Source organism: Amblyraja radiata, chromosome 18, assembly GCF_010909765.2.
Source record: "Amblyraja radiata isolate CabotCenter1 chromosome 18, sAmbRad1.1.pri, whole genome shotgun sequence".
Taxonomy (NCBI): domain Eukaryota; kingdom Metazoa; phylum Chordata; class Chondrichthyes; order Rajiformes; family Rajidae; genus Amblyraja; species Amblyraja radiata.
The window spans coordinates 30,422,198-30,434,835 of NC_045973.1; the positions used below are offsets into that span (position 1 = coordinate 30,422,198).

General features: G+C 46.1%; 1 protein-coding gene across 2 annotated transcripts in view; it reads left to right on the plus strand.

Moving 5' to 3' along the window:
* The first annotated feature begins 802 nt into the window (after positions 1 to 802).
* LOC116983323 (semaphorin-3E-like) overlaps positions 803 to 12,638 on the plus strand; it is a 144,438-nt gene continuing 132,602 nt past the window's right edge. For both annotated transcript variants that reach the window (XM_033037029.1, XM_033037030.1), the window contains exon 1: positions 803 to 1,168. In XM_033037029.1, coding sequence (XP_032892920.1) covers positions 1,051 to 1,168 — 118 coding nt within the window. In that variant the 5' untranslated portion in view covers positions 803 to 1,050. The remainder of the gene's footprint in view (positions 1,169 to 12,638) is intronic.

The window sequence follows — 12,638 nt, forward strand, 5'->3', positions numbered from 1 at the left end:
CACTCTATTACTCACTGGCCAATTTCATGTCGATTTCATTTATTTCAAATCAATCACGCAGGCAGTAGAACATAGAGGAGGCGCAGCAGTAGAGTTGCTGCCTGACAGCACCAGAGTCCCGGGTTTGTACAGAGTTTGTACGTTCTCCCTGCGCCCGAGTGGGTTTTCTCCGGGTGCTCCAGATTCCTCCCACACTCCAAAGTGCAGGTTTGCAGATTAATTGACTTTGGTGAAATAGTAAATTGTCTCTAGTGTGCAGGATAGTGTTAGTGTATGGAGTGATCGCTGATTGGCACAGACTTGGTGGGTGATATAATAGGTCAGAATGATCTAACAATACTTGTTACTCCAGCACTTTGTGTCTATTGTCGATATAAACCAACACCTGCATTATTATTGTCATTATAGAGAAACACTGAACATTTTTCCTCGTTTATTATATTGTTTACAGAGTACCATGCTTACATACTCTGTTGTGCTGCTGCAAGTAAGAATGCCATTGTTCTGTCTCGGACACACAACAATAAAACACTCTTGACACTATCTCAACTTGCACTCGAAGACCTAATGAAATTTCAGCCGACATCCACCCGCTTTATTTTTGTGCAGAATTGGGTCTTTATCAAGTGTGGAGAACCTGCACGGGTTTGCCAGAGGGGTGGAGAGTTCAATGGAATTAAATGGAGGAGATGGTGTGGCTGTTTGTTAGCCGCGGTACGAGGGGTTGAATGGAGAGAGAGAGAAGGGGAGGCGTCACCCTGGGTATAGGGGACTGGGAGGGGCGGCGCGAATATTGTATAAAAGCTCAATAGCGAGACAGGGGCGCCTCGCTCGCTCAATATCAACCCAGGGATCGCCGGCCGTGCTTAAGCCGCCCAACCTTGGGATTTAAGCAGCAAAGTTTGGTGATCCTTGATGCCGAGACTCTCACTGAGCAAACTCAACACCTGTGACCACCCCGACTCGGGAGGTGTTGGTTTCCCAAAGTATTAAACAGGAAGAATTTGTCACATTGCAACACTTGAATTCTCACTATTCTAAAATAAAACCATGAAGACTGCAACATCACTGACTGGAACTCTGGGCACGCTGCTCTTTTGGAATATTATTAATCTGTGGGGCGTGGGGGCTAAAGTGAACATTCCCAGACTCAAGCTGACTTATAAAGGTACGTGAATTAATGTATTGCCTTTACATACATTGTATCTGTTGGTTTTCTTTCTCTTGGGTGCGCGGTGGTGGGGTGAGAGTTAGGTTGACTAAATACACAACATTTAATAAGTTGTACACTTCATGACTTTTAGACTGCTCGGGTTAAATTCGCAACAAGGCATTTATAACCGGAATCGGATTTATTACCTAAAGAATATTGTGAGTTTTTAATGGAATTATTAATGATAAACGGATGATATATATCGCAGCAATCAACTGCCTAATGTAACCGGTTTGAAATGAATGAAATCGATATGAAATTGACCAGTGAATCCGCCTGATCTTTCAAGGATATTGGGTAAAGATTGTGATCGGACGCGGTTGTTAAGAGCTTTTTAGTTTTCTTCCTTTGATCTTCTCTTGTTTATAGAAAAGCAGATAATAATTTTTCCCACGCGACTACTATAAAGATGGATGTGGTTAGTGCTTTTAGATCGGTCTGCCTCGCCTGACTACTTTAGTTTAGAGATATAGTATGGAAACAGGCCCTTCAGCCCACCGACCATCGATCGCACCTGTTCACGTGTTAGCCCACTTTCTAATCTACACACTAGGGCAATTTCACACGGGCAAATTAACGGGATGTGGGAGAAAACTTACGCGATCACAGCGAGAACGTGCAAACTCCGTACAGACAGCACCCGAGGTCAGGATCGAACCCGGCTCGTGAGGCAGCAGCTCTACCGCTGCCGCTACTCCCACTATCAGAGTTGAGGCGTGCCCGGCTGGGACGGTGCAGAGCCGCCGGCACTCCAGACTACTGGGGAAGTTCTGTACAAGTGTGGGTCAGGGACAGACGGACCGGGTAAGTAGATTACAGAGAAACAGCCTTCAGTGAAACTCAACTATAGTTACACTACACTGAATGCCAAGAGCGCTGGCTGTCTGAAGTGGGAAAGGACGGACTGACTTTCCATTCCACGAAATTCCCCGGTGGTGGGGTGACACGTTTAGAGTGGCGAGTCCGTCATCTCTCCCCCAGCTGGTAACATCTGCATATCATCATTCCCGTGCCCCGTCTAGAGAGAGCGAGAGAGAGAGAGGGAGCTTCCCACCTGAATTGTGCAGTGCTTGCTCCGTCTAACACTGTATATCATTTCCCAGTGCGATTGCATCTGCCGTTCCTAATTTGTGAGTTGTGTTTAAAATGAGGGTCAGAAGATGTAACGTTTGAACTGTGTGAGTGGGTGTTGGTGTGTGAGAGAGTGTGTGCGTGAGAGAGCATATGTGTGGGCATCTACACTTAATTGCAGCGTGATTTGCCCTAATTTCGATTTAAATGGAGCAATTAGATTGTGTAGTTAATTGTAAGGCACTTTGGGACATTTAAAAGTAGTAAAAAATGTGTTTCTTTCCCAGTAAACCCCAACACAATTCACGGATGTGGAAACACATGATCCTGCAGAGGCTGGAACCTTAAGCAGAAAACAAAATTATTAGATAAACATGTTTCGAATGATATGGGCCAAACGCAGGCAGATGGGACTAGTGTAGACGAGGCAGGTTGGTCGGTGTGGGCAAGTTGGGCAGAAGGGCCTGTCTCCACTGTTGTTCCCTGGGGGCACCTCCTGCAGCCGTCCTCGAGGACCTGGTAGACCAGACCCCGATTCCCACCGGGGTGATCTTGCAGAAGTGTATAAAACCATGAGGGGAATAGACAGGGTAGATGCACTAAGTCTTTGACCCAGACTAGGAGAATCAAGAACCAGGGGACATAGGTTTAAGGTGAAGGGGGAAAGATTTAATGGGAACCTGAGGGGCAACTTTTTTACACAAAGGATGGTAGGTATATGGAATGAGTTGCCAGTGGAGGTAGTTGAGGCAGGTACTATCACAATGTTTAAGAAACATCTGGACAGGTACATGGATCGGATAGGTTTAGAAGGCTATGGACCAAATGCAGGCAGGTGGGATTAGTGTAGATGGAACATTGGTTGACGTGAGCAAGTTGGGCATAAGGACCCAATTCCACACTGTATGACTCTATGACGCTTTGTGCCTTTTTTTGTAAACCAGCTTTGTCCAGTTCCTTGCTCCTACTAATACTGTTTTCACCGTATGCCCAGGGACTGGGTCAATTGCAGCTTTAACCCTTTTAATTAAAATGTTGGCTCCATCTGAACCACAAGGAAGAATGTTAATTTATTGTTATATACATCACGGTTTCTTGTCTGGCAACTGAACCATCAACAACTGGAGAGCGGTCCTGAGCTACTATCTACCTCATCGGAGATCCTCGGACTGTCTTTAATCGGAATTTACTGGATTTTATTTTACACTAAACATTATTCCCTTTATCCTGTATTTGTACATTGTGGGGGGGCTTATTTGTAATCATGTATAATCTTTCTGCTCATTGGTTAGCACGCAACAAAAACTTTACACTGTACATGTGACCATAAACTAAACCACATTGGTTTTCCCTAGGTACTCTGGTTTCCTCCCACACTCCAAAGATGTACAGGTTTGTAGGCTAATTGGCTTTGTTAAAAATTGTAAATTGTCCCTAGTGTGCGGGGATCGCTGGTCGGCGCGGACTCGGGGGTGGGGGTTCAAAGGGCCAGTTTCTGTGCTGTATCTCTAAATTAAACTGAACTAAGCAAGGTGCCAAGCAGTTCGTGTGTACAAGAAGATCACTGAGTAAATTCATCTTTGAATAATCTATTGGAGTGTTTTGGAAGAAGTAGCTCGTACCACAGCTGAGGAGGAACCAGTGGTTGTGGTGTGTGTTTGGATTTTCAGAAGGCTTTTGAGAAGATCCCACACAGATGGTTAGAATTTGTGGGCAATGTATGACATGCATTGTAGATTTTTAACGGGGGTTGCTTCAATGACAGGATGTGGAATGATGAAGACCGAGTAACCTAAAATGTTTGGGAAGGAATTGCAGGTGCTGGTTCAAACCGAACATAGGCACATAATGCTGGAGTAACTCAGTGGGACAGGCAGCATCCCTGGGGAGAAGGAATGGGTCTGAAGAAGGATCTTGACCCGAAACGTCACCCATTCGTGTGTATCTGCTTACGTATACATGTATGTGAATGAACACATAGTGTATGTGAGTGTATATGTCCATGCCCATGTGTGACTATGTATATGTATATATATTTATCATGAGTGTTTTATTCTCATATGTCCCAGATAGAGCAATGACATTCTTACTTGCGTAGCACAATAAAATATGTCAACATAGCATTCCGTAAGCAATGTAATAAACAAGAAAAAAGTTAAGTTTGTGTAATATATTGGTGTGTGTGTGTGTGTAAATAAACAAACAATAATAGTGCAAAAAGACAAAACCAATGCACCTAAGTGCACCAGCAACTAAGCCTATGGTAGACAAAAATGCTGGAGAAACTCAGCGGGTGAGGCAGCATCTATAGATGCTGCCTCACCTGCTGAGTTTCTCCAGCATTTTTGTCTACCTTCGATTTCCCAGCATCTGCAGTTCCTTCTTAAGCACCTAAGTCTATGTTGTCCAGAGCTTATTTGGAGGTTGGACATGTACATGTGTATCCCTGCGTGCATGTGGCTGTATTATTTGTGTGTCTGACTCTGTACGTAGGATGAATGCCAGTGTAAAGACACTTGTAATCCATTTCCTCACTTCCTCTTCCTTTTTAAAAAAATTATTAATTTTGGCTGTGGATTGCTTTCCCGGTGGGCAATGGCACAAAATGCAATTCTTCACAAGCCTGTCGACTCTTCCGGTAACACTCGACCACTGAAGTGAAGTTTGTGACTCCCAATAGATGGCATAATGACTTCCACAGATGAGCTGGTAGAAGTGCTTTTGCAGATGTGTGTGGAGGGGGGGGGGGGGGAGGAGAGAGGGGGGGGGGGAGAGGGAGGGGGGGGGGGGGGAGAGATAGGGGGGGAGAGCGAGAGAGAGGGGGGGGGAGAGAGAGAGAGGGGGGGGGAGAGAAGGAGAGAGAGAGAGAGAGAGGGAGAGGGGGGAGAGAGAGAGGGGGGGAGGGGGGAGAGGGGGGGGGGGGAGGGGGGGAGGAGAGAGGGGGAGGAGGAGGGGGGGAGGGGGAGGGGGGGGGGGGGGGGGGGGGGAGGAGAAGGAGGAGGAGAGGAAGGGGGGGGGGGGGGGGAAGAGGGGCAGGAGGGGGCAGGGTTGTCCTTTGGTGCTCGTGAGGATCTGATTCTGTAGCATTCAGATTTATCCAGGGAAACTAAAGTTGATGGAAACATTAATGAATTCTATGATACTTTATTGTCATATGTACCCAGGTACAGTTCTAGGCAGAAATGCTTTATTTTGCATAGAACCCAGTAAAGTCATACAGCAGACCTCACCTAGGCAGGACACAGGTGTAGCCTCATTTCTGGCACCAATAAAGTTACAAAAAGTTAATTGAGCAGTTTTATCTTCTGCTCTCAACAGGCAAACTAGGGCAACAGTCACACGTGGCAGCAGCTCCCCTCCCCCCCTCCCACCCCCCCACCCCCCCCCACTGGGTCCCTCATAGTAACTTTGTTATGCCCCTGTCCCACTTAGGAGACCTGAATGGAAACATCTGGAGACTTTGCGCCCCACCCAAGGTTTCCGTGCGGTTCCCAGAGGTTGCAGGTGGTTGCAGGTAGTGGAAGCAGGTATGGAGACTGACAAAAATCTCCGGGAACCGCACGGAAACCTTGGGTGGGGCGCAAAGTCTCCAGAGGTTTCTGTTCAGGTTTACCTAAGTGGAACACGGGCATTAGTGCCAAGTGCATGTGACTGTAACTGACAATGAACAGCGCTGGAAACCTGGGTTCGACCCTGACCTCGGGTGTTGTCTGTACGGAGTTTGTACGTTCTCCCTGAGTCCATGTGGGTTTTCTCCGGGTGCTCCGGTTTCAAAGAAATACAGGTTTGTAGGTTAATTGGCTGCTGTAAAACTGTCCCTAGTGCGTCAGATAAAACTAGTGTAGGGGAATGGCTGGTCGGCGCAGACTCGGTGGGCCAAAGGGGCTGTTTCTACACTGCATCTCTAAAGTCTAAAGATTAAGATGCAAGAAATCCATGGAGACATGGTCCTTTGGATTCAGAACCAACTTGCTCATAGAAGACAGAGGGTTGGCACAATGACTCTGATCCTAACCTCCCTATCTGTTCATGGGAGCCTGCTGTGTACAAACCTGTACTTAATCTCCTGCGTTGGGGCAGGTCAAATGATTTCCTTTCCTGGGAAATTTAATATCCAAAGACGTGCAAGTACTAGGTAGGTTTGTAGTCCCGCCGTCTGTAAAATTGTCCCTAGTGTGTAGGATCGAACTAGTTCACAAGTTCTAGGAACAGATTTAGGCCCGTTAGCCCGTCAAATCTATGCCATTCAATCAGGGCTGATCTCTCTTTCCCTCTCAACCCCATTCTCCTGCCTTCGCCCCATAACCCCTGACACCCGTACTAATCAAGAATTTGTCAATGCCCGCCTTAAAAATATCCATCGACTTGGCCTCTACAGCCGGCTGTGGCAATGAATTCCACTGGTTCACCACCCTCTGACTAAAGAATTTCCTTCTCATCCCTTTTCTAAAGGTAAGGGTGGTTGATGGTCGGAGTGGCCTCAGTGGGCCGTAGGGCCTGTTTCCATGCTGTATCTCTGAACTAAACTAAGAGGAATTCCAAAGCAATGGTTAATACCCATGGAGACCACTGTCTGCTCGCTCGGGCATAAGTATAAATGGGAGATAACCTTTTGTGAATTTTCTCTTCCTTTTGTGTTTGGCTTGCCAGCTTACAGTATTGCAGTTGTTGGGTGTAAGCCAAGGGTTAATTCATTCATTATGAGCAAGATGCCTTTAATGCCAAGGCTTTCTAAATAAACAAACTGTTGTTGCATAAACTAGTGTTGTGGTGTGTGTGTGTTAACGTACTGTTCCTTGACGGATATCATTGGTAGGTCACGCTGCCTCCCCCAATCCCCCCCCCCCCCCTTATTCCCACCTCTGTACCAGACACAGCGGCCACGCATATCCATTTGCAGGTTGCAGGGAATGGTGGAGCGTGTCCCTGACACCTCCCGATCTGCATGGTTCAATGCATCAGAGAGAGGCGCAACTATTTACACCTTCAACAGAGGACATGGAATTCCTTCAGCATGATGTGCTATTTAATGATGCAATTGTTGAGGCTAACGCCTGGATGTCTCAGTTACTTCGTTAATTCTAATACGTTTGTTTGTGAGTCTGGTGGGGCTTTGCTCGTGCTCAGATGGCCCATGGTTAACCTAGTCATGGTCAGTCGCCTATAATAATCCACTGAACTTTGTTAACAGAGTCATGGCGAGATACAGCATGGAAACAAGTCTTTAAGCCCACTACATCCACGCCAACCGTTACGGCAACGTTTACACTAACCGTGCCGGACCCAATTTATTCTCCCCATATTCCCCTCAATCTCCTCGCCGGCCCCACCCGACATCTAGGCCCAGATTCAGGGTCTGTTTCTTCCCAACTATTATCGGGCAAATGGCCCATCCTACCAACAACTAGAGAGCAGTCCTAAACTACTATCTACCTCATTTGAAACCTTCGGACCATTCATAATCGGACTTTACTGGCTTTATCTGGCACTAAATGTTATTCCCTTTATCCTGTATCTGTACATTGTGGACGGCACGATTGTAATCATGTATAGTCTTTCCGCTGACTGGTTAGAATGCAACAAAAAGCTTTTCACTGTACCTTGGTGCACGTGACACTCAACTCAACGCAACTGCGTGCAAGGAGTCATTTATAGCTACCTTCCAGTCCACACGTTTTATTTGGAGTATGGCAATGAAACCGTAGCACCCAGAGGAAACTGATGAAGTCACAGGAGGGACGTGAAAACTCTACACAGTCAATGCTGGAGGTCGGGTCAAACCCAGGTCAGTGGAGCAGCAGAGCTACTAACTGTGCCACCAAGTCACCTTACCCATTGTTCACTTCGTCAAAGCCCCCCCCTACTGAAAGCTGATAATTCCCACATATAATTGTTATATAATTTACATTCTGACTCAGTAACAGGGAATTCATTGCCACAGACGGCTGCGGAGGCCGTCAAAGAATATTTGTAAGGTGGAGATTAATAGATTCTTGGTTAGTCCGGGTGTCGGGGGGTTGTAGGGAGGAGAATGGGGTTGAGGGAAGGATAGTACGGCCATGATGAAATGGCGGAATAGACTCGATGGGCCGAATGGCCTAATTCAGCCCCTACAACTAATGAACGTATGAACAGTGGAATGTCGCAATGGACTCCAAACTACCTAAAATATAATATGGGTTTTTTTTCTTCTTTTTCTGGCCTTCTTGATGATTGATTGAAATGTTTAAGCCTACCGTATTCATAGAGAAGTTAAACTATTTTGCTTTAAAGCACCCTGGAGTGTTCAGCTCTTAATTCCACTGTGCTCTCTGTATCCTTTCAAGCTTCCTCAATAATGGCGTGACCATCCCAGCAGTCCATGTAACGTACTCCACTAATGTTTGTAACTCCATATTTGTTGTGCCATGTGTATTTTTTTTTTTTATGGCCCTTTCATTAAAACGCATCTGATATATTTCCCAACGAGCTGCTAACTGCTGCGGCTCTCTGTAATTACAGGATGTGAGATGCGATACACTGTGACCCTCTTGAGCCTTGTTCTTGTGTTGCGTGGAGCCGGCCTAAAAATCAGCAGAGGACAATAAATGAACAGCGGCTCGATTTATTGTCATTGTGTTCAGCAGGCCAGCCGCCCCTAACAGTTACAGTTTGGGACACCAGCCCTTCTAATTCCACTCCCATTTATAACACACCAGCACCAGTGATGCAAACTGGTTGACTTTAGTTTAGTTTGTCATCACCTGTACAGAGGTTACAGTGAAAAGATTATTCTTTGGATTTTAGAGATACAGCGTGGAATCGGACCCTTCGGCCCACCGAGTCCACTCCTTGCCGACCAGCGATCACCCCGCACTACAGGCCCAGAGCCTTCATACACTCCTCGTACATTAAGCCACAAGCTAGGGTATTGTCCGATTCACCTTTAGAGATACAGTGTGGAAACTGGATCTTTGGCCCTCCGAGTCCACACCAACCAGCAATCACCTTGTACACTGGCCCTATCCTACACACCAGGGACAATTTACAATTAACAGAACCTAATTAACCTACAAACCTGTACGTCTTTGGAGTGTGGGAGAGCAATGGGAAAAAACCCATGTGGTCACGGGGAGAACTTACAAACTCCGCACAGACAGTTCCCATGGTCAGGATCGAACCCGGGTCTCTCTGGTGCTGTAAGGCAGCAACTGTACTGGTGCGTCATTGTGTCTCCCTTTTGTTGTGTGATATAGAGTCAGCGGAAAGGGTATACATCAATACTATCAAGTTGTCTGCAGTGTGCCGACACAGGATAAAGGGAATATTGTTTAGTGCAAGGTAAAGTCCGATTAAAGATAATCCGTGGGTCTCCAGTGAGGAAGGTGGAAGGTCACGACTTGCAGATTCAATGTGAATCAGCCACTTCTGGGGAGATAATTCTCTTCGATATCATTTTACAAGGAATGGAAAAATGGGCAACATCTGCGCAACAGGGGTCTGGCTTGCGGTGTCGGGCCTGGCTCCGAGACACAGTGGGGAAGGGAAAAGCCAGACAGTCAGAGTCATAGACTCATGAGCACAGACAGGACATTCTGTCTAATTGTACAGTTTAGTTTATTATTCTCGCGTGTACCGAAGTACAGTGAAAAATAGAGGTACCAACTCAGTGTAGCGGAGACCCGGATTCAACCCTGTCTGTGGGTGCTGTCTGCACGGGCTTCCCTGTGGCAGTGTGCATTACCCCTTGGGTGATTTAGATTTCCTCCTGCATCCCAAAGATTGGTAGGTTAATTGGCCACCGTAAATTGCTGCTGATGTGCAGATGGGTGGTAGGGGGGAGTTGATGAGAATGAGTGAAACAATGGGATTAATGTAGCTTTAGTGTAAATGGGTAGACACAAAATGCTGGAGTAACTCAGCGGGACGGGCAGCATCTCTGGAGAGAAGGAATGGGTGACATTTCTGGTCAAGACCCTTCTTCAGACTTGTCCAGTGTAAATGGGTGTTTGATGGTCAGTGTGGACGGTGGGCCAGAGGGCCTGTATTTGTGTTGTATGACACCGTTACATTTTAATATGAAGAATTAGAAGAAGCAATATACTAGAGTCATTAAATGGAAAGCTGAGGGGTAAAGATAAACGGAGGCAGTGCCAGGTCCTGACTCCTGTGGTTGGGGGGGGGTGGGGGGGGGGTGATCCAGGTTTGATCCTGTTTGTAGAGAGTTTGCACTTTCTCCCTGTGACCATGTGGGTTTTCTCTGGGTGCTCTGGTTTCCTCTGATATTCCAAAGGTTTGTAGGTTAATTGGCTTCTGTAAATTGTTCCTCATGTGTAGGATAGAACGGGTGATTGTTGGTCTGTGTGGACTCGGTGGGCCGAAGAGCTTGTTTACACACTGTATCTCTGAACTGAACTAAACTAAATGCCAAACACCTTCACCACCCTGTCCACTTGACTTTGCACTTTTAGGGAACCATGCACCTGCGTTCCCAGATCTCTCTGGTCTACAATACTCTCCAGGGCTCTCCAATTTACTGTACTTGTTCTGCCCTGACTTGATAAAGTGCAACACATACTAACCTGTCTTCAAGTAGACCTGTAACTTCAACTAACCCTTGCATCCCCTCTCTCTCCGTCCCTCCCCGACCCCTAGTCGTCATGCTAGTTTCACAGTCGTCCTGTTGAGTGTCTGCAATACTCATTATCATCTACCCCAGAGCCAACAGTGGACCATTGTGGGCTCCACCTTTCCTAGATCAGTTTTGCGTTTTGCATATCTCTCATTCATTTGTTCTATTCACCTTCTATATCTTTCCCTTCCCCTGACTCTCAGTCAGAAAAATTGTCGCGACCTGAAACACGGCCCATTCCTTTTCTTCCGAGATGCTGCCTAATCCGCTGAGTCACTCCAACTTTTTTTTGTTGTCAATCTCCGGTGTAAACCAGCATCTGCATTTCCTTCCAAAGCTCTGTCGATTGCAGCCTTAAATATATTCCCAGTTGCTCCTCTGGGACAGAGAATGTCAAAGCTTCACACTACGTGTGAATAAATGTCTTGCATCTTAATAGATAGATAGATCCTTTATTAGATAGAATCCTGAATGGCTGCCCCATTACCCAGAACTCAGTATTCCTCGGCCAAAAAAAAAGTTCCCAAAATTGTCTTTGTTCTTGTCTGTTTGTTGATATGAATTTGGTTTCCTCTAATTTCATAGTTTCAAGAAGAATTGTCTAAAGATTGCAACTGGCTTAATCTGGCACCCACTTCCTTGATTACTATCCAGAATATTTCCACAGTACATTTCATAACATTGGGCACCCTAAAGCATTCTGCAGCCAATGAAATATATAAGTGTAGTCAATGTTGGATATGTAGGGTTGACTCTGCACAAGGAGCTCCCACAACCTGCAATGTAATACTAATCTAATCAAGCTTTAGTCAAGTGGAGTCTATTGTCATGTGCACAAGTATAGTGAGGTACAGAAACAATCAACATCTTGTTTGCCGCAGCATCCTAGGGAGATAGACTGAGACAACACACATAAACAGATGAAGGGTCCCAACCTGAAACGTCGCCTATTCCTTTTCTCCAGAGATGCTGCCTGACCCGCTGAGTTCCTCCAGCATTTTGTCTCTTATCTAACCACATCTGCAGTTCCTTCCTACTCCTTCCCAGGTGGTTTGCTGTCCCCAAATTATACAAGTGAAAAAACTGCAAATGCTGGAGACCAAAATTTTTTTAAATGGAAATAGACAGCAGGTCGGGCAGCATCTGTGGGGAGAGAATGCTTCAGTTTGATCTCTCATCGGAATTCCACCTGATTTAGGGCAGTGGACAACTTTCTCACAATTTAACGTTAATATGAGAATATCCTCCCATCTGCTCGTGTGTCAAGCAAGACCACTCCATTTGCCCCTGCACTTGCTTATCTGGAGATCAGGCCAATACATTTTCAGGTGAGAGCATGCCAAAGTATTCTTGGATTCTTTGGGCCCCATGGATATCCTTTGTCGAATGCTGGCATTGGAGAGGATCCAGAGGAGGTTTACGAGAATGATCCCAGGGATGATTGGGTTAACGTACGATAAGCGTTTGACAGCAATGGGGTTGTACTCGCTGGAATTTAGAAGGATAAGGGGGGGACTTTATTGAAACTTACCAAATAGTGAAAGGCCTGGATAGAGTGGATGTGGAAGAGGATGTTTTCATTTGTAGGGGAATCTTGGACCAGAGACCATGGTCTCAAAATAAAAGGATGTCCATTTAAAAAGGAGATGAGAAGGAATTTCTTTAGTCAGAGGTTGGTGAATCAGTGGAATTCATTGCCACAGATGGCAGTGGAGGCCAAGTAATTGGGTATTTTGAAGGCAT